This window comes from Crocodylus porosus, unplaced genomic scaffold (assembly GCF_001723895.1).
Source record: "Crocodylus porosus isolate Cpor-Errol unplaced genomic scaffold, CroPor_comp1, whole genome shotgun sequence".
Lineage (NCBI taxonomy): Eukaryota > Metazoa > Chordata > Crocodylia > Crocodylidae > Crocodylus > Crocodylus porosus.
This window is the reverse complement of record NW_017728926.1, coordinates 6,114,386-6,136,724: the sequence shown is the minus strand read 5'-3', so window position 1 is coordinate 6,136,724 and position 22,339 is coordinate 6,114,386. Positions and strand designations below refer to the sequence as shown.

The 22,339-nt window shown below is 44.7% G+C and overlaps 1 protein-coding gene across 1 annotated transcript in view; it reads left to right on the top strand.

Annotated features, from left to right (window-relative positions):
• PLCH2 (phospholipase C eta 2) overlaps window positions 1–22,339 on the top strand; it is a 358,008-nt gene that overhangs the window by 10,962 nt on the left and 324,707 nt on the right. The window contains exon 2 of the mRNA XM_019541274.1: window positions 20,156–20,671. Coding sequence (XP_019396819.1) covers window positions 20,560–20,671 — 112 coding nt within the window. The 5' untranslated portion in view covers window positions 20,156–20,559. The remainder of the gene's footprint in view (window positions 1–20,155; window positions 20,672–22,339) is intronic.

Below are 22,339 nucleotides of genomic sequence, written 5' to 3'. Positions count from 1 at the left end.
CGCCTCTGCAGTGATGTCTGGAGCTATATGGATGTACTAGCAAATTTCCCATAAAGAATGATTGGGGGGAGGGGCAGGGATGGAGCACCACCACCCCGTGTCACCACCACCTCCCAGGAGTAGGAAGCTTGCAAGTGGCTGCTGCTGCTGCCATGTACCACCCCATGCTGTTGCCATTCCACATCTGGCCATGTGACATCCCCCGCTCCGTGCCTGGTGTTGCACCACCCCCCTGCTGCTCCACGTCCAGCCCTGCGCCACCCCCCCACTCAACATCCAACCCCATGCCTCTCCTCATCCAGCCCCACGCCCCCCCCACTCCATGTCCAGCCCCACACTACCATCCTCCCCCTGCTCCACATTTGCTTGGCCACACACCACTCGGCATTCTTGACGGGCATTCTTGATGCAGCACTGGCTGGACCCACACTCCACTGGGAGCCACGGCCCCCAAGAGCATTAGGGACAGACAGATGTGTGACTGTGCTTAAGTTTGTTATTTATCATGATATATATTTATATCAGATACATACCACAGCTACTTGCCATAAATACTGCTGCAGTAGAATGAAGAAGCAGATAGAACTTCTGTAAAAGAAACATTTTTAACTTCATGTTTTTAAAACCAAGCCCTTTATATATAGAATTGGGGGAGTACAGTCAAAGGATTGTCCTGAATTACAGTCTCTGCCCAAATTTCCCAGGAGGTTGTGGTGATCTGCACTGCTCCAGGCTGTTGGGTTGAACTGGCTTTATTTGACTTTCCTGTAGCTGTCATGGAGATCCAGAGCACGTTAGAGCAGTGGTTTTCAGCTTGTGGTCTGTGGACCCCTGGAGGTCCACAGGGTCTGTGAAAGATGACTATGTTCAGTCAAAAGTATGTGAATACTCACTTACAATTCAAAGCGGTCTGCACGTCCATTTGAAAATGTTTAGGGGTTTGCAAATGAAAAAGGTTGAAAACCACTTCCTTAGAGATTCAAAAGGAAAACAGGTCAGGAAAGGAAGGGTGTTTTGCAAGGTGACATTCTTCTTAGGGAAGCCAAAGGCAGCAGAGACTGCTGTAGTTCCCTGCCCCTTCCAGGTTTGCATTGCAGAGACTTACTGTGGGGAGCCTTTCATTCCCAGTAGTCGCATTTAATCAGTTTTAATACTGAAGAGTTGTTTTTCCATAGTGATCAATCAGTCCATGACCGGTTGCTATAATTTACTTATTTCTCCTATGATCTTGGAATTATTAACATCAACTTTTACAGTAACACAATCAACAAAGGCCTGGTGGTGTACTAATGCAGGGGTTGTGAACACATACTCTCAGGGGTACTTGAGAAGGCGCTAGGGGGTATGCGAGGGTGGGCAGGACAGAGTGATGCCACGTAACATCCAGGGCTGCTGCGCGTGCATCACACACCTGGCTGGATGCCGTGGGTGGGGGGGCAGGGTACACTACTCTGCATCTAGCCGCTGGGGGTATGCTGATCCAAAAAGTTTGAAAACCCCTGTACTAATGCTGGGTTGCGAAGTTTCTTTTCTGGTGTATGAGTGTTTCATTACATCAAAATATAGCTAATGGTTTTTAATAACAAAACCAAAATTTGATGCACTTTTTTTGAGACTTCTAGTTGCAGCAGTACTATGCAGTAGCCTGCCATTTAGTTTTAAACCAGTGATGGTTCTTTTTGTTCCTTCCAAACGTTATCTTGTACTATATAATTGCTGTATTTTCACATTGCTACAGCTCCAAAAGTCCCTGACTTCTTCTATAAATAATACAGTCTTGGCCATTAATGACAAACACTTTGATCCAGGCTACTTTTTAGATATTTTCTGTTGAAAGGAGAACTGAAGCAGGGAACTCTGTTGATTTCTATTTGTAGCAATTGTTATAATATCATTATGCCTCGGATGCATCTGGCTTATCATCAAGACATTTTTATTCTTTTTCTCTTTATGGACTAGAATGCCTGTTTTATATACTTCACCTTTTCAGTTTACTGACTGTGCTTAAGTTTGTTATTTATCATGATATATATTTATATCAGATATATACCACAGCTACTTGCCATAAATACTGCTGCAGTAGAATGAAGAAGCAGATAGACCTTCTGTAAAAGAAACATTTTTAACTTCATGTTTTTAAAACCAAAAATGCTCTTTGCAATATTATTACCCATAAAAGCTCAAAAATAAGGGGTCTAAGTCCCCAAATTGATAGGTAGTGTCTTTAAGACAGCCTCTCCTTTTGCCTCTAGATCCCTTTCAGCATCTTCCCCAGTTAATCTAAAATGGAAGCTAGGGATGAGTTGCAGGGGTGGATTGATTCAAAGGACTTTTAAGTCACTAGTTTGCCAGGGAACTGGCTGAGGCCGCACGCTCCTGGTGCATGGTTGTCATGGGAGACTTCGACTACCCAAACATCTCGTGGGAAGAGCACTCTGCCGAATCTGAGTGGTCACAAAGCTTTCTCTTGTGCGTAGATGACCTCTGTCTGACGCAAGAAGTTGATGGGCTGATGAGAGGTAAACCGCTGCTCGACCTGGTTCTGGCAACGGGGAACGACCTAATCAGCAACCAGGGTACTCAATGGGAAACTGAGTGATAGTGACCATGAGCTGATCACCTTCACCATCCTCTGTAAAGCTGACAAGTCAGTCAGCAATACAGAAGTCCTTGACTTCAGGAAAGATGACTTTGACAAGCTAAGGAGGCTTGTCAGAGAGGCCCTAAAGAGCCATAACCCAAAGGGGAGAGGAGTTCAGGACGAATGGTTCCTCCTCAAAGGTGCAATCCTTGAAGCGCAAGCAAAGTCTATCCCATCTCGGAGGAAGGGCAACAAAAGGGCACAGCAGGCTCTCTAGGGAACAAGCGGACCTCCTCTGTCTAAAAAGACAAACCTACAAAGGATGGAGGACTGGATCCACCACCAAGGAGGAATACTCTGCTCTGGTCCAGACCTGCAGGGAGCAACCCAGGAAAACAAAGGCTGTGGTGGAACTCCAACTGGCTACAAGTATCAAGGACAATAAAAAGTCCTTTTTTAGATATGTGGGGAGCAGGAGGAAAAGCAAGGGCAGCACTGGACCTCTGCTAAACCAGATGGGACAACTGACAACTGACACCCAGGAAAAAGCCAACTTGCTAAATGGGTACTTTGCATCTGTCTTTCATCAATCCCATGGGACGTCCCTGACCACTACATGACAGGGAGGCCTGGGCAAGGGAGATTCCTTACCCTCCATCAATGCTGACCTTGTGAAGGAACATCTTGACAGGCTGGACACTTTCAAGTCAACCGGCCCTGACAGTTTACACCCCAGGGTACTCAAGGAGCTGGCTAGCATCATAGCCCAGCCCCTGGCACGGATCTTCAAGAGCTCCTGGCGCTCTGGTGAAGTGCCCAATGATTGGAAGAAGGCCAATGTGGTGCCTATCTTTAAGAAAAGAAGAAAAGTGGATCCAGCAAACTATAGGCCTATCAGCCTGACCTCTATCCCGGGGAAGGTCTTAGAAAAGATTATCAGAGAGGCCATTCTTAACAGGCTGGCCTATGGCAACATCCTGAGGGATACCCAGCACGAGTTTGTTGTGGGTAGGTCTTGCTTGACCAATCTCATTTTCTTCTACGACCAGGTGACATATCACATGGACAAATGAGAAGAGATTGATATTGTACATCTTGACTTTAAAAAAGCCTTCCATCTGGTATCCCATGATCACCTCTTAGTAAAACTGGCTAACTGAAGCCTCGGCCACACCACAATCTGCTGGCTGGGCAGTTGGCTTCGTTGTAGGACCCAGAGGGTAGTGGTTGATGGAAGGCAATTGGCATGGTGCCCAGTGACCACTGGGGTCCCCCAGGGCTCTGACTTTGGCCCTATACTATTTAATATCTTCATTAATGATACGGAAATTGGTATCAGAAGCAGACTGGCCAAGTGTGGATGAGAACCTGATGGTGTTTAACACTGAAAAATGCAAGGTTCTCCACCTTGGGAGGAAAAACCTGCAGCATGCTTATAGGTTCGGCAGTGCTACGCTGGCTAGCACTACGGATGAAAGGGACTTGGGGGTCGTGACTGACCACAAGATGAATATGAGCCTGCAATGTAATACTGCTGCTAGTAAAGCAAGCAAAATGCTTGCTTGCATCCACAGATGCTTCTCAAGTAAATCCCAGGACGTCATCCTCCCATTGTACTGAGACTTGGTGAGGCTGCAGCTGGACTACAGCATCCAGTTTTGGGCTCCACCATTCAAAAAGGTTGTGGAGAAGCTTGAGAGAGTCCAGAGAAGAGCCACGAGCATGATCAGAGGTCAGGAAAGCAGACCTTATGAAGAGAGGCTGAGAGACATGGGACTCTTCAGCCTGAAAAAGTGCAGGCTCAAGGGTGATCTGGTGGCCACCTATAAGTTCATCAGGGGTGCTTACCAGGATCTTGGGGAACATCTGTTCACCAGAGTGCCCCAAGGGAAGACAGGGTCAAACGGTCACAAAGTCTTCCATGACCATTTCAGGCTGGACATAAGGAAGAACTTCTTTACTGTCTGAGCCCCCAAGATTTGGAATAGACTGCTACCAGAGGTGGCTCAAGCACCTAGTCTGAATGCCTTCAAAAAACATCTGTATGTTTATGTTGCTGGGATCCTATGATCCCTGCTGACTTCCTGCCCCTGAGGCAGGGAGCTGGACTTGATGATCTTCCAAGGTCCCTTCCAGCCCTAATGTCTATGAAAACTGGAATTTCAGCCCAAAACAATAAGGGTGCATGTATGAAACGGTCAAAGTATTTTGACACTTTCTAAATAACAGATTTTGACTTTTCATAGGTGTCTAGGATTGGAAGTGACCCCCTGGGTCATCAAACCCAGTCGCTGCTGTTGCAAGCACTGTGTCATATCATTTCTTTAAAGAACATCTGTTGTCACTGTAAAAGGAGTTGAGTTTTGTACCTCCCCTCAGCGCCGCTTGGGAAACTGTTCTGCAGCCTCACTGCTTTCTTGCTAGGAGCCTTCTTCTGATTTCCAGCTTGAATTTACTGACCAGAATTTCAGGCTGAAATGTTAATATTCGTTTTAAAATGACCTAAGCCTAGACAAAAGACTGAAGGCTATTTTTAAAGTGTTTTTAAATAATCCCAAAATTAAATGAAACAACTTGTTTGAAGTCTAACAAACCATTCAGTTTGATCCAAATTGATTCATTTTGTTTTTCGGCCCCTGAACTGAAAAACCCATTGTTCACCCAGCCGTTATCATAGATTTTGGTTTTACTGTTGATAGTTTTAATGAGCCACTTTGCTTTCAATTTTCTTACTTCAGATATGTCTATGTCTTACTGCATATTGTTAGATTCTCAGTGACTTTAAGGCCTGAGGTGCCTGAAAGCCATTTATTATTACAATAATTGGTATTGTGGACACGTTCTTACTTCAGACTGTCAAGTCTCTGCCTTTAAGTCAAGCCCAGGTTGGGAAGAAGTTAGAGAATTCATATTGCAAAATCTACCATGAAACTGGCACCAACTGGTGCGTGCAGGAGAGAACAGTTCAAAGGAACTGAACTTGCATGCTTGCTTGGAGAAGGTGTCAGTGTGGGCACACTTGTGAAACAATTTGGGCAGAGCTACTGGAGGAACAGTCACAAGAGACTGTCTAGCTAAGCACATCTTCTGGTACAGAACCACCTCATGCTCAAAGATAACAAAGAAAGGCTTCATCTAAAGCTTAGTAAAGCTCAGAGCTGTCTTTTGATGCTGTGGCTGAAGTGGTGAACAGCAGTGGTAAATCTCTGTCTGGTCACTGACTGACCCTGTGGGTGTAGGTGAATGATGTTCCTTACAGATGCGTGGCTAACCGTGTACTTAATGCTGCTTCAGTGTCTTGACTGAGCCAACTGACTCATACCTGGGTTTCCATGTTGTGGTCTGTGGCTAAGGAAGCTGTCTATTCTTTAGCTTTCAGCGAGCATAATAGACACTTTATAACTTTCCCACCTCAATAAAACATTGTTACTTCATCCAGGGTAGGCTTTACAAATGAACCAGTTTTAAGAAGAGGAATTCCAGCTTTTGTTCTATAATCCTCTCCCAAACCTGCATGTGGCAGGCTCATAATTTCAATACATAATATTAATTTGAAAGAGGAACTGGGTTTCTGGAGAAGAGCATTCAATATGTCTGTCTCGTGGCAGCTTGTTAGTTTCCCAGTGACTTTAAAGCCTGGGGTGCCTGAAAATAATTTATTATAATAATAAGAATTAGCAGGTGAATTTCTTCAGTTTTAGGGGGGAAAGAGGTCAGTAGGACAGCACAAAATGCTGGGGTAGATGGAATGGCCCATGGGGTGGATAACTAAAAGTAGGAAACAAGCATTTCATGTGCATTTTGTTGCCATTATTCAGAATTACTTCTCCAGCAAGCTTCTTGTCAGATCTTTAATGTGGTTCTTGGCCTGATTTAAGAACCTCATAGATACTAGCAGCACAAACATGCAATTATCTTGTGTCCTCATTGTCCTCCTCTATCTCCCAGACAGATTTTTTCCCTGGAGAGCAGATCTGCTTTTTAGATTGATCAAACTTATGTTCCTTGGTGCAGTGTACATGCTGTATCCTTAAGTCCCAAAAGCATCTTGCCTCTTTACTTTAGCTTGGTGGGAGCTTCCTTGCCACATACCCCACCTAAGACAGGCTCTGTTCCAGGGTTGGGGCCCCTGGATTTTGCTCATTCTCTTGAATCCTTAAACTAGAAAGCAGCTGTCCAATGGCAGGTGCCTTGTCAGATGGTTTTGTCTCGGGTTAAACCTTGCAGGAAGCAATTCTCCCCTCTGCTGCAGGGCCTTTGTCTGACAGAACATCAAGTATCATCCCTCTGCTCTTTTCTTGATCTGGCAGTCCTAGCAGGTGCTGCATAAGGGAAGTTGCTAGAGTAATTATTCATTTATTTTATTGAATAGCAAAGGACCAGAGTCCATGCTTAAGGGGCATGAAATGAGAGAGAACTGTACTTTGGCATTTTGTGGGTTGGCCCTGTTGAAAAATTCCCCTTTCTTAAAGTGAATACATTAATTTATGTTTGTGTATTCTGGAACCTTTTGCTGGATAAAATGAGCATTCATCAGCTGTGTGTCTGAGATCCTAGACTGCCAACAGCTAAAGAAGATTCTTTAGTTCAGGAAGTAGGAACTTGAACTTTTGGAGCAGAAAGATTTTTCATCTGTTGCAGTGAAGCTCCTAGATGTAGCCAGGGTTTTTGGTTGTAGCCGTGTTGGTCTAAGGACATAAGCAGGAAAGGTTCTCTGAGCAGATGTGGTATCTTTCATTAGACCAACTGGGTAGTTGGAAAAAAGTTCTTAGCAAGCTTTTGGGCACAGTCACCCTTCTTCAGGCATAGGGAGTCTGAGACTGCCTGCCTAGATGTAGCCATGAATTTCATGGAGACCTAATGAAGAATGTTTATCTTTTGAAAACTTATCCAACCTTATGCTAACTGCATAGTTGGTCCAGTAGAAGAGATCACTGTAAGATATCTTTGCCTCTTACATTAATTTCTTGTAGTACGCCAGGCTGGTGATCATTTAATGTGACTATGGATATGGGCAGAGGGATTTGGGCAAAAGCAGGCTCCTGCTTGAAACATTGAGACTGTGTGTTTTTAACCCTGTAGGTCCTTTATTGTAGGGATTGGGTGCATCCCAACTAGGAAAATCTTTATCAAAGCTTGTGTGCGTTGGTCCCCCACCAGAGTGAGGCAAATCCCTCCCTGGATTTGTCTCTTGCAAAGGCAGAGTGCAAGCTGAAATTGAAAGGTGAGGTGTGCACTTGCTCAGATTCAGTTCTGTTTTTTAAGACACTATTTCTAGCTAACATGAAGTTTTGGATGGAGGCTTCCACTGGCACAGATAGTTTTGTTCAAAAATCCAGGGAAATAGTGATCTGAGAAGTTTTGGTGATCATTCCTTAAAATAGCCATCCTCCAGTTCCAGCTAATTTAACAAAACAGCAGAGGTTTTCACAAGAAAAGTTCTGAGTGGGTTTTGTGATGTGCTGCAGCAGTCGTTCTTATAAGCTCAGTTTTGCTGTGTATTTCTAGCAGTTTCAACAAAGCTGCATTAATTCCACCTATTAGTAAGGTTATGTGCCCAATACAGAAAGTCTTTAATTCATGCCTATAGCACTGGCTCTGGCCCACAGGGAAGGCCCCTGTATACAATTCTGAGCAAGCGAAAACATGGGTGGAGCCGGGCCCGTCTTTGTTGGCTTGTGGCTACGTTTACATTTTGTTGTTTTGCTGCAAACAAAGCATTAGCTACCTTGCCTCTGGAGGGCAACATATGAAAAGCATAACTCAGTCATACCCACAAAATGCTGGTCAGAGCAAAGTCCTCCGTCTGAGCTCCCTTCCTGTGGAGAGTCAAGGAAGGAGGTGCTGTTGAAATAGCCTGTGGCAGTGGGAAGAGAGAAGCAAGTGGAAGAATGTGCATGCAGAAATACTGCCTGGAACCTCACTTTTCCCTCTGCCTTTTCTGAAGTATCTGTTGGACATGGAAATCAAACTGCAGAGCCTGAAGAGTCTTCGCTCAATGATCCAGCTACTAGGCTGTTTATCGTAAGAGCTTACATGTTGATTTATTTAGCATGTGTGTGACATTTGGGGCTAATGACACTGTAAGTAGATAACTCCTAAGATGCTTAAGGCACTATTACAGCATGACTAAAATCACTGAGACCCACTCAGAGAGCTTGCCTAATAGTCATGCCACTGATCTAAAAGCTCACCATGCTCTTGGTAAAAATAGCTTTGTTCCCAAGTCTGTCAATCCATGATCAGTGCAAGTCACTCTAGGTGGTACAGAAATTGTTTAAGTTTTGTAATAGACACAGCATTCTCTCTGTGTCCTCTTTCTCCTTGCCCCATCACCAGCAGGTCACAGTATTTTTGGAGTCTCCAGTTTTGAAATCTTTTGTGCTTGGCCTCTATTCTGTGAGAAGATGGCAAAAGAGTCAGCCCTTAAATGCTGCTCTTTATATTACCTTTCATTTAGAAGCTAAAAGTTCTCTATGGATTTTAAGTAATTAAGCCTTCCAATAACTTCCAGTATGAGGTAGAGAAATATTATGTTGATGCTTATAGGTAGGCAGTCAGGGTCAGAGAAAGGAATTATCTTAGCCTATGACAGGACTGTAGGTGCTTGGTTGTAGTAGCCCTCTGAGAGGCTGCCATGGAGTGTCATAGAAGTGCGAGCTATTTTTTTCCTCTTGCACATAGACTGTTGGCTGAAATCAGTCCTTGGAATTACTTGCTCAGCCTGGCTGTACATTTAAACCAGGCTTGTCCAACATACGACCCACGAACCACCATGGGGCCCACCAAGGCATTTTCTGTGGCCCGAGCTGCTGCGACAGGAAATGAAAGTAAATGAAAGTAAACACGGTTTACTTTCGTTCCCATCCCTTGTCCCTCCCGCAGCTACTCAGCAGCTTCCTAGTGGCTGCTGAAGGGCTGGAGAAGGGACAAGGTTCCCGCGCGCACCGCGCTAGCGTGGCCCGGCCCGGCTGGGTTCCTCTCCGGGCCGGCCCCCTCCCTGGCTGCGGCTGCTGAGCGGCCCTGCCTGCCCCGAGGAGCTGGTGGCCGCAGCCGGTGCCGCAGGCTCGGGGCAGGTGCAGGACGGAGCCTTCCTGGGAGAACTTTGCTGCTGGGCGGCGGAGGAGCAGCTCCACTCGCGGGCCTGGGACATGCCGGTCACTGGGGGGGAGAAGGCACATCCAGGAGCGCCTGTGCTCCTGCCCCGACACGAGCCCTTGCCCGTGCCCTGCGCTGCCAGAGCGGCCCTGCGCGGGAGGCCAAGCAGCGGCTGCCGGCCCGTGCCTGCCACCTCACCCACCCGCTTCAAGCCAACCCCACCGTCCTGCCCTGCCCCACAGCAAGGTGGCTCCTGCTCCCCTGGCCAGCCCCGCCCCGGGTGCTGCGGTTCTCCAGGCCTGGCCATCCACACGCAAGGCCGCTTCTCGTGCTGCTGGGAACGGGAGGAGCCCGGCTGGGTCTGTACCAGCCGGCAGACGCGGTGGCGGAGCCGTGTGCCGCTCGGGACAGGACGAGCCTGCACTGGTCAGTCCCGAGCAGCACCCGGCTCCGCTGCCACGTCTGCTGGCCAGTGCAGATCTGGCTGGCCTCCTCCCGCTCCCCAGCAGCACGTGGGAAGCCGGCTTCAGCTGCGTGCTGCTTTTCCTGGCCGGTGCCAACCCGGTTCTGCCCAGGCGGGTCCTGCAGCACCATGTCAACCTGGGCATGGCACCGGCAGGCCGGGCGGGCCCCAGGTCGGCCCCGGCCTGGCCCGGCGGCTTCTCCAGCACCGGGTCAACCCGGTTGTAGCCAAGCGGCTCCTGCAGCACTATGTCAACCCAGGCATGGCACTAGACCGGCCGGGCAGCAGGTCTGTAAAAATACTGTCCAGTGTTGACATTGTGTTTGCGTCTGTTTCTCTTTGTGCGGGATTGGGGGTTCAACTTGTTACTACTTGTTAAAGACATGTTACTAACAAGTTATTAATTCAATAAAAGTAAATCTTCTTGAAGATTATTCTTAAATGCCCATATTTTGTTGTTTTGATTAGTTTCCACTCTGGCTGATATCTTTTCCACATTTGATCTGTCGACTTCCATTATGCTTCTTTCATTCTTTGAGAAGTGAGTAGAAGTGAAAGTGTTTATTTTAGTCAAGTGTTTCATATTATTTCATTCTTGCTTTTTATATTGTTTTTATTTTGGATTTTAAACCACATTTCCAGACCCATTTAATTGTCACTTCCTGCAACTTCATTGGTGTTAAAGGTCACATGACATCACTTCCTAATGTGATACCACTTCCTGTGAGGTCCTTGACTATGGCTCGCCAGCCCACTCACTGTGTGATTAAAAAGTTCGTGATCTGGCCCCACATTCAAAAAGGTTGGACATCCCTGATTTAAACCATGCCCCATTATTCTGGCAAACCATGTCTGCCTTGTGCATTGAAGTCGATATTGTGCATCATGCTGTGGTATTTTGTCAGTGAATCACTTTCTAATGTTTACAGGAGCTTTGAGTTTCTTGTCCTAGGTATTTCTTTGCAGACGTTTGGGGGCTGGGACTACATAGTCTAGCCAAATAACTGGCTGAACTATTCATAGTGCCGATCAAGAACAGCCTGGTGGTCCTGGAACTCTCAGTGCTCCCTTTCTCTGGGCTGCTTGTTGGATTTTAAATCTTGGGTGTTAATTCTCTGCTGAAAATGACATGTCTATATATTTCCCAGGGCAGCTGGATATTTGGTGGTGGAGGAGGGTCTGTACTGCATGTGTGAATTTGATCCTTTTTAGTGAGTATTTCTGTTCAGCACTAGTCTTGTTATCTGGCTGGCTAGACCTGACACATCCTGACCAAGTTTCATCCCTTCCCAGTTCTCTAAAATAGGCCAAATAGGCAGAGAGAGTATGCACAAATGAAAGTACTTCAGGCATGCTTGCATTCTTTCTTTTTAGATTTTAGAGCATCAAGCTGTTTGTTTTGGGAAGTTACAGTCATTACAGTCATGTTGGAAGTACAGTCTTGTTTAAACCTCCATTCGCTTTAGATCTATCTGCATCTACCTGGGAGGTTTGGATTTGATTTAATTGAGTCTTCAAATTGCCCAGACCTGAGTGTACATTTTTTCTGCTGCAGAATTTCACATCTTAGTGTATGGCCTAATGATACAATTAAGGGATAATTGCACTGACTGTGCATGCTGAAAAATTACTGGAACAATGCAGAAAAAAAAGATTGTTGTAATTGAGTCAGATGACTTTTTCAGTAGATAAAAATATTTGCACCCCCAAGGTGCCTAATTATAAAGAAAGGTTAACACTTAGTTGCGAGATGCATTTATTTTCCTGTGTTCTCCCTGATCTTCATGCATACTGGATTGGAACCAGGCAGCTGTTGGGTGTCTCTAAAAAATGCTGAGTGCCCTTTACTTCCACTGTCTTAAGCATGAGTGGATGGTATTTATTGACTTGCTGGAACAGACTGTTGCTTACAATCCAGAAGATAATGGTTACTATGAAGCTGATGGATGGAATTGGAACAGCTCTGCCATAAACCATAATATCCCCACTTCTATTACCAGAGATTCCAGAGATAGGGACTTGTGCTTGGTCCAGCTGTTTGAGGACAACAGAGGCTGCTAACCAAATTCAGATTGTTGATTGGACCCAGTTTTGTTCAGCCAGCCTTAAAGTGGCTCACTATTTCCCTTATACATATCATTTCTATGCAGCGGTAATTGCCTGTACTGCTGATGACAGGTAGACAAGAGCACATTAGGGAGAACCTCCACTTTCAGTATTCCTGGGAAAAGCCAGAAGAACTGAGCAATTTAGGGATGGAACTGTGGCCTTTTTGCTCTTATTTCCCAATGTGCATGAGACAATGACTAATGGAGGTGGGTTAACAGTGTGGATTGATTTTTCTTACTTTTGTTCTCTAGCCCCTCCCTCCCCTCCCCTCCGCTTCCCCAGGTTGTGCTATGGGATCAGTTAACTTCCAGACTTTGGCATTAACTTGTGAACAGCAGCATTACAAATGGGCAAAGGTTAAATTTTCATAAACCAGAAAAATTGTTTAAAAAAATTATACTTTAAACCCTTCTTCATTTCTCTTCTCAACTAGACTCATGTATTGCCTTCCCATATTGTGGAGTCTTCAGGGCAGGGCCCCATTTTCATACATGTTGGCATAGTCCTTGCTCATCTTCAGGATGTTATACATATAGGGCCAGATTGTATGGGGTACATGGGCAGGGTTGTAGCTGCATTTCAAATGCCTGCAATGGTACCTCCTGAAATTGCACTTCTTGATAGACTCCTTTTTTCCCTGGCATACAATCTGTCCTATCATTTAGAGTTTCCTTTTCTTATCTGTGGAATAACTAAGTTTCCCTGGGCATAACTGATAACCTGATTCTGGTTTTCAGAAGGATGCTTGTCTTGAATTTGTTGGAGGTCTCAGAGGAGAAAAAGTATCCCTTCTCTTGGAATTTTATTTCTGTATCCTGCAACTTTAAAGTGCTGCCAGAGCTGAGCTAATAGACAACATTTGGCTTGTCAGCCAGCTTCCTGGGCCTTTCTTTCCATAAGATCTTCTCATGTAAGGGTAATGATCCTCTGGCTGCTGAGGAATGTGTGCTTCTGTTAAAATTAAAACATTGTAATTTTCTTTTGCATGAGATGCTGCAATGTGCCATCCATTCCAGGCTTCACATGTGTCTGTGACTTGTCTTACAAGTAGAGCTTCTGACACCAAGGAGCCTCCTGGCAACTCAGGATAAGCAAGAAAGAAGATTGGATGCTGCAAAAAGGAATGGCTTCTACACAGGCTCTTTCCTGTGTTCACTTTCTGAAAAGTATCGCAATTATAAATTTAGAGTTATAAAGCAGTGGTAAAATTCCTACTATATAAACTAATGCGTATAAGCAATTTTAAGATTAGAGTGAATAATCTTAGGGCTTAATAACACATCTTACGTCTCTTTCCTCAAGGCAGGAATGTTCAATTATATCATTGATCAAAAATGTAAGGCTATCCTGGTGTGTAGACATGCCCCTCTAGTTCTAGATGCAAGATCTGCTAAGATTTGCAAGCATTCATGGACAGATTGTCTGGTCTCGCAGAGAGAGACTCTAGTGTCATCTTTTCCATTAGCTTTGTTCCCTATTTTATGTTTAGCCAAATTGTTTTGCCACATAGCTCTGTCTGGTGCCTGTTTGTTGCGTACCGGCTGTCCCCACAAAAAATGGAATGCTACATCACACCCTAAGGTGTGGATTTACCCATTCGTTCCAGATTACTAAAACAGCCTGCTTTCCTTCTACAGTTGCTTTGGATGTGAAATACTTGCCCAGACCTGTATATTATCTTGCTTGGAATTGCCCAGCAAATGAATTTGCATTCTTTAAAGTGAACAGCATGTCATGAGGAACAGTATCTGAGGTTAGAAGCAAACCCCAACTCTCAGTTGCTAATGCTTTAAAGTATGTCTTTTTTTTCTTCCTTTGGTGTCACTTTTTTGATTTTTCTTCCTTTTTTGATCAGCTTTCTGATCAAATTATTCAACTTAACCTAATGTCTTGTTTTTGTGATTTTTTTTTTTCTGTTGTGCTTATCATCTACTGAAACTATTGTATTTACTCTGGGAAGGAAATCAAAGCTGATGTGAGGGCTTTTAGACAACATATAGTGATTGTCTAAACACAAAAATATGTCGTTTTTCAAGTGAGACTTTAAATATTGTAGTGATCAAAACAGTGGCAAAGGGATTGGTAATGGGATAGTGCTTTCATCTTGCAGGGCTGTATATCCTGCCTTTGCGATTTCTGTCCCATTCTCTTCACAGGGACTGCTGGGTATGAGGTGATAGTAGGTTATGGCCCAAAACTTGAGTTACCAGTTCAAATGCTGCTCACATTGACATGACCAGAATTGGCTATTCTCTTAGTGTCAGATAAGCTGGTGGGTCATTTTCTCAGTGAAAAAAAAACCAAAAACCCTTGTCATTAAAATGTAACTAGACCCCAGTTCAAGAAAGTATCCTCGTGCTTAACTCCTGTGTAGTAATCCAATGGGTGTTAAGTGCCTGCATAAAATAAAGCACATAATGCTTCCCAGTGTTGCGGACCACTCTTAGTATTCTGAACCGAGAAACCGTGACAGAACGGCTCTGGAGGCTTAATATTTCTTTTCCTCTCAGTAGTGGCCTCTCTAGTCCAGGGTGGCAGGGATGGTGTGTAGGAATCTGTTACTTCTTCCATTGCTGTAAGTGTTTTGGGAATTAAAATGATTTAATTTGCATGTTGCAAGAGCATTTGGAGGCCAACCATATAGGGCTGTCATTGTGCTAGGTACTGTATCAATGCAGCAGATGGCAATGGGGGATGCAAATGTGGTTGGAGTTTTATGATAGTTACCTGGGCCAGACTCTCCTCTCTCTTGTAAATGTTGAAGCGTCAGTTCTATGGAACTTTTGGCCCTGGTTTTCAACTCAGATCAGCAAATTGATCAGAGCTGATCAATTGATCTGCCTTTTGTGAGGATCCCTTGCCTCAAACCTGGAGCTAGAGCTACTGGGTACTGTGTTCAGACATGCTTGCCTGGCTTTGTTACAGCTCCAGCAAGCTTGGGGACCTGGAGCCCATATCAAGAACCTGGGATCAGTCTGATGGCGGTTGAGTGTATTGGGCTGATGAGTCCCTTGCACTACACATCTGTCCAGCCACATCCTCATTTGCTGTAGAATCCTATAGCTCCTATTTTTAAATTGGAGATACGCCAGTTTGCACCAGCTGAGGATCTGGCCACTGGCTCTTGCCTTGCTCTATTGGGAAGGCTGCTTTGTATGCAGTCAGCTACAGTGATTGAACTTCTTGGAAAGAAAATGTAACAGAAGGCCTCTTCAGTTCTAAAGCAAACAGGAGTGTTTGGCAAAGCAGTTGCCACCCAGGTCAACTGTGTGAAGGGTGAGTAGACAGATTTTGACTAATTTTTAAGCATTTCCTGTGCTCAGAGGAATTGTGGCTTCCTGGATGAATCTGAGGGTAAACCTGCGGTGTAGATATACCACAGCAGTGGCATTTTGCACCTGGTTGGTGTAAAGTGTCATGCTTAGTGGGCTAGGAGGAGAAGTTATATAAATGCTGAAGCAGTCAGATTAACTCATGTGCTCTGAGATGGTGCCCCTTTTTTAGCACAGGTCGTTGCTGTGTTACGCGTGTGCAGAGCAGCGTGCCAGCACTCTTCTAGAAAGGCAATTAAATGCTCGTATGGCGTTTTACAACATGGAAGTATCAGTTAAAAAGACAAGGAGCAAAAACATCTTGGCTGAACTCTGCAGGCACCTTTTGACCCACGCTTTTCATTCTCCCCTAAGGATCAAAGAAACTTCCGATGCCTCTCTCCTCTCACTCACACCAATGTAAATCATGAGCAGCTCCACTAGAGCGCAAGGAATCACAAAGCTCTGTTAGAGCAGATCCAGATCCACCTCCCCTGAAGGAAAAACAGGCATTTTTCTTACATGGGCCAGCAGTTTCTCCTCTTTCCATGTTTTATCTACCGTTTTTGGTTACTTGCCTGCACAGTGCTCTGTGAATGGCTCAGCATATCTCTGAAGATGCCCACTGAAGTGGGGAGAAAAACTACAGAAGGAACAAGCTGGTGTCACTTTCCAAAACATAAGAATGCATGAAGCAAGAGCAACATGGAGAGAGATCCTGACCCAGGATTACATCCCAAAACTCACAGGCTTCATGGAAGTGTGCCCAACTAAGGACTGAGTGCAAATAAATGTAAGGAAGTAAGAGTTTAGCCTAAAGTAAATACTGCTAACATTACCTAAGGGCATCTGTTTTACTGTACAGCATTCACATATTTTGATGACGTCATTATTGCTGGATAAGGTGATGTCATTAACAGATATTGGAAGCTTTATTCTCCTTACAAAGGCTTTATATGCCCAGTGATGGGTAAAGAATGCCCTTTGATTTCAGCAAGAGCAAGATATGGATAGGGCCATTAATCAGTGTGATAAGTAGCATATGTAATATAATGCCTAGATCTAAAGTGAAAATAGAGTGACAGCTTCATACATGGATTCTGGCTTTTTTTTTTTTTTTTAAAGATACATGGTCGCTTGCCTAATTTTTGTATGCTGAGTTATAACAGCTGCATTTCTAGCCATTGACATCTCCAGTTGTCTGATTAGCATGTGCAGTTGCAGTTTATGGCTTTTTTGGCTGTTCTATGTCATGCTACCACAGCCCTGTTTCCCTTTGTGTGTGATAGCTAGCTTGGCTCCATTGTTGAGGTTATTCTCTTCTTATTTCTGTTTCAGTAGCACATGCAGGCCACCAGTGCCCTTGGTGCTAGGAGCCATACAAACAGATAACAAAAAACTGCTCTTGCTCCAGCTTACAATCTGAGTATAAGACGAGACAGCAGGTAGATACAGACATAAGGGAAAGATCACAAGGAACCTGTTAAACAGGAAGGAAATTGGTGCGTTTGTTACGTGGGGATGTATATTTTGACGTATGGTAGTTTGAATCGAAAGGGGGTTCACATTGTCCTTGCTATTCTGGGATCTGTGTTGCTGAAACAGGCATGTACAGGAGTTAGACACTGCTTTTTCCTGTACCTCCCACACTGAGAGGCAGAGACAATGTTGTTCTTTCTTTGACCACCTCTTCACCAGCTGCTTGGGATTCTGGAGCACTCCAGAAATGCCGTTACAGAGGGCTGGTCAGGCAGGGAGTGGGGGAGGGAGGCAGGCTTTATGTTTAGTCTTTTCTGTTCTTATGTTTGCTAAAAGACGTAGCTAGGGATATTTGTTAGGGTACAAGTAGAAGCTTGCAGAGAGTTCCTATCCTTGAATACAAGGAAAGGAAACCAAAGATCAAAATTGAGCAATAATACGTTAAAAAGAGAGATGGAAGCTCAGTGTGCATGAAGGTGAGGTTAGTGCTAGTGAATGCTGGTGTGCTAAACCCCCTTTAGAGAAGCCCTGAACAGTGGAGATGAGTAACTTTGAGTCTAGCTTCCAAACAGCCACAGCCAGTGAGTGCTGGGGAAGTTCTCCATGCTGCTTGATACTGTTTGCTTGGCCTTGACCAGGAAGGACTTGACCTGGGTATAAGGAGGCACAGGAAGGGGTTCACTTTCTAAAACCTTTTCATTTGACTAGTAGAATGGCCATCAAGGGAGCTGGTTACGGATGGCTCTGGGGCTCAGTGCGTCTTGTGGAGAATGACATTAGCAGTCCTTTCAGTAGTTTTGGTACTGTGGTTGTGCCTACAGCCCGTAGTCAAGGACAGACCCTACCACACAGCACACACAAATCAGAAAGTTATCCTGTAGAGCTTACAGATATACGACTGGCTTGCTGCCCAGCTGAGTGGGCTACTATTTTCATAGCCATCCCTGCTCTCCCAAGGGATCTTTTGGATACTACCCTCACTAGCTGTTCCTTGCCTGGCTTAATATACACAGCCTTGTTGTAAGTGCACAAAAATAATAGCTGTAAACTTGCATGTATGAAGAAAGAAGAGTCTGTTTGATGTAGCTATCCTTTCTCTTAGCATCATAGAAGAGGTTGGAGGGGGCATCAGTGCATGTATAGCAGGCATAGGCAACCCCCGGCGCACAGGCCAAAGTGTAGCCACAAAGGCATTTTGCTTGGCACGTGTGCCTTTGGGCAGATGGTGAGGAAGGGGCTGGGGCTGCATTGCCACAATGAGGATCAGGCCCTTCACAGCTCTCCTGTCATCCATCCCTAGCACACCAACATCTTACAAGTTGAGGCTATGGATGTTTTTTGGCACTCTGTCCAAAACATTGCTCACCCCTGATCTATAGGATGATGTCTGTAGCTGAGGCAGTTTGTGTATAGATAAGATGTGCCCTGTAGTTGAAGGAGAGAAGGATTTGGTTGCAATGAATACAAAGAGTATATAATAATTATACTCAATTACACTAGTCTAATTATACCAGGAGCTTGGCCTTGATCTCTCCTTTCCCTCTTCTGGGAAGAAACTCCCAAGCAGAACTACGTGAAGAGCTGATCTTTCAGTTTTCTCATCAAACCAAAATGTGGGGGAAAAATGGGCTTGACCCAAACCAGAATTTTTTCAGTTTTCTTGACAAAATGAAGATATAAAAACCTGTTTGCATTCAGGTTGAATGAAATGTTGTGTTTAGTCTTTAACTTGTTTAATGTTTGTTTTATCCTGTTTAAAAACAGCTTTTATGAAATTTCATCCAGACTTGAAACAGACTCCATGTTTTGATTAAAAAGGTTTGTCAAATTCAGCCTGAATTTGTGGAGGGTTTCAGTTCCCCTGAAACTGCATTTTTGGCCAGTAATTTGGTTGCCAAATAAAATTCTTTCAGCTCTGCTCCTGGGTGAAGTGATTCCAGAGTCAAGGGGTGGCCTGGCCTCTGCTTGGATCCCATCTCGCCTGGGTGTAAAAAATGCTATGGCATCATTTGTGTTAAGTTCCCACTGCATGAATGCTGCTAAGCCCTGGCATCCCATATCTGAAAGCCTGTGAATTTAGCTTATTGTTTGGGGATTATTTTGCTGACTGGCACACTTTTTTTCCCCTGAAGGGAGAGTGGCAAGACAGAAAGGGGGAAAAAAGGCCTCTCCCTTTTAAATGGTATTTGCTGTAAAACGGACGCCATTTTAATCAGATTTCTTTTGCCACAAACAAAACGCCCTAGTCCCTCATCTTCTGAAAAGTTGGTAGTGATGCCTCATTGGCATTTTGTTTTAATGTTAGCTTCAAACCGGATCTCTCCTTTCACAACAAGACATGTTGGGACAAGGTTTCATGGCTCAGCTTGTAATTATGAGCTGGCGAAAACTTCTTTGGAACTGAACTGTTGCAGCATTAAAGCAGAATCTCAGAGTTCTGCCATTTCTCATCTTTGCTTTGGAGCCGGCTCTTGGATCCCTTTCGCAGAAAGAGGTCCCAGAGATGTGTGGGATTTAAAAAGCCACGTCTCTAGCCTGTGGGAAAGGGATGGTGTGTTAAGAGACGGGAGGGAGGGAGGGAGGGAGGGAATGCACAGGTATGGAGTCTGGTGACAATAGGTAAGAGAAGAAAAGGGATGTGAAAGCTATGAGACAGTGCTGTTTCTTGATAAGTAAACAAATGTCACAGCAGATGGTGTACACAGCTATCTTGTGCCTATCAGGGACTGCAAGCTCTGACTCCTGAAAAATGATTGCTGTTCAAGTATATGTAATGTTAAACTGCTACGGCAATGAGAGGAAGCTGATCTTTACAGAACTTGAAGCTGGCAGAATCAGTCTCTCCCTGCTTCCACTTAGATGCTCTATTAAATTATACTACTTTATATGAAATGTCACAAGGCACTGGGAGCCTGCTTTGGCTCCCATCTGTGCACGGGAGGCATTACTTTACCAGTGTATCTGCATAACTGTGATTAGTGTAGCCCATAGGGGTAAGCAGATGCAGAGATTTGACCACCATATACAATTAACTATGGCACTGTTGTAAGTTTTGTTCTCTATAACACCCTAGCTTGTGTAATTTCCATCCTTAAAAAATGTCATCTTTTCTAGGTGTGCAACATGCAGGAAACACTGGGAGGATACACTCAATTTTAAGTCCCATCACTTTAATGCCTGCAGGAAACGCAAAGGCTAAGACATTTGCTATATCAAGACTGAAGACGGTGGTTATTTTACTTTAGCAGCAGTGACTGGACATTTATTCCTGAAAACAAATTGGAGGTGTCAGTAGGAGTATTCTGGCTATGGTATAGTTGGTTTACCATACCAAAGAGGAGATTTTATATGGCTTTAGAAGAAACCAGAAAGAACATCTCAAATTTTGGACTTCCAGAGATTGTTTTATCATCAGGGCTGAATTTTTTAGGCAGATATATGGTCAGCTTCTAATCTGAAATAATTTGTTGTGTGGTTCAGAGTGGACATTCTGAATAGGCAATTTCTGACAGCCTACAATGTCTCTGCCCTCTGCAAAAGCCATGCTAAGGGATCCAGCTCAAGAAGAAGACCTGCCACTTGCTGATGGAAACTGTTGCCATTTCCTGTCTGCAAACCTCATCACAGTAGGTAAGTGAAAGCTGATTAGTCCCTCATTTTGTTGTTGTCTACTGATAACTTGTGCTTTTTCTATGAGATTCTGGGTTTTTAGTTTGATGACTTATTGCACAAGAGACTCTTACTATTGGCAGTTTATAAATTGTAGAGACAGTTTCTCTGACCTGCTGGTTTTTTTATTACTGCTTTCATGAGGAAATTGTACAGCAGCTGGTTTACAAAGCATGGGACAGTTTCCCTGGCCTGCTGTATTCCTTTTGCGCTATTCAAGAGATGCAGAGGGAATGTGTCAGCATATGAAAGTAGTATGGCTGGAATTGGATATGCTTCATCAGCATCCACAGACAACTAATGCAGCCCAGGACAGGTCAGGCAATCAGGGAGATAGCATCAGCTGGGCCCAGCAAAGTATCTGGAGTTTCACTGAAAAGTAAATGTTTTGAGAAGCTGTTATGACTAAACCTTAGTAGAGTAAAAAATACAGTAGGATGTTTGATCAATCTGTCTCTCACATATGAGCCACACTGTGGAGCAACCTCATGAACTTTCCCATGGTTTTTCTAGCCCATTCAAACTGTATTTTTTTTTAACTGTGCTATAGTTACATCACCACATATAGGAAGAGAAAAAAGTTAGCATCCAGCATTAACAGAAGGATATTTTGGGAGGCAGATCTGTAATGGAACTTGCTCAGCAACCAGACTCTTACAGATTGATGCATAGGCATTTTCATGACTAAACCAGAAGCATTTGGATCACATTATCTGAAAGATGGTAGCCCAGGTTTCTGCAGCAACATGCTGAGCTGTTTCTTTTTCAGAGGAAAGAATATCCATGTGTTGCCAGTCACTAATGCCAGTCACTAATGCCATTTTTCATAGCATCTCATCATCCCTTGTAGGTTATCTAAGTACTGACCCAAACCAGCCCAATTCTACTCATTTTCATAGTTTCTAGGGTCAGAAGCGACCTGAGCAGATCATCTAGTCCAACCCATCATTTTGGAGGAGCCGGGAAGATTGCATGATTTATTGATATGGGTGTATTATTCTGGATGTTATCACAATATTATATTAACTTGATATCAAGAAGTTGCTAATAAATACACATGGGGGTGCACTGATAAAGATTTTTTGGGCTGATACCACTGGCTGATTATTGACCAGCCATATTGACGGATACCGATCTGATTGCTGATATGCAGCCTGGCAGTGTGGAGAGCAGTGCCAGGCTGGTAAGTCTGTTGTGGGGAAGGGGCATGGGGGGAAGGAAAGTGTGTATGTTGAGGGGGTGCAGACTGAGTTCACCATAGGGAGGGAGAGAGTAGAGCTAGGGCAGAGGCAGCTGCTGCCTAGCCAGGGTGGGGTACGGGATGGAGCTGCAGGCAGCTCATCCAGGGGAGGGGAGGATGGCTTCTACCTCTGTGCGCACCCAGGGGGAGGCATGGGGGGCACATGCCCCCTGGACCTGTGCACAGGGCGAGGGCAGGCTGTCCACTGCACACTCAGGGCTGGGGAATGTGCCAGCCTCTTCATGGCGGGTTACTAAGCTGAGGCTGCACTCGGGACAGGTGGGGCGGGGCAAGTGTCAAACTGGGATGGGGAACTACAGGGGGCAAGGGGGCTACAGCACCCCCAAAATCATTGTAGTGTTCCTGTAGCCCCCTCCCAGTGCTGCCAC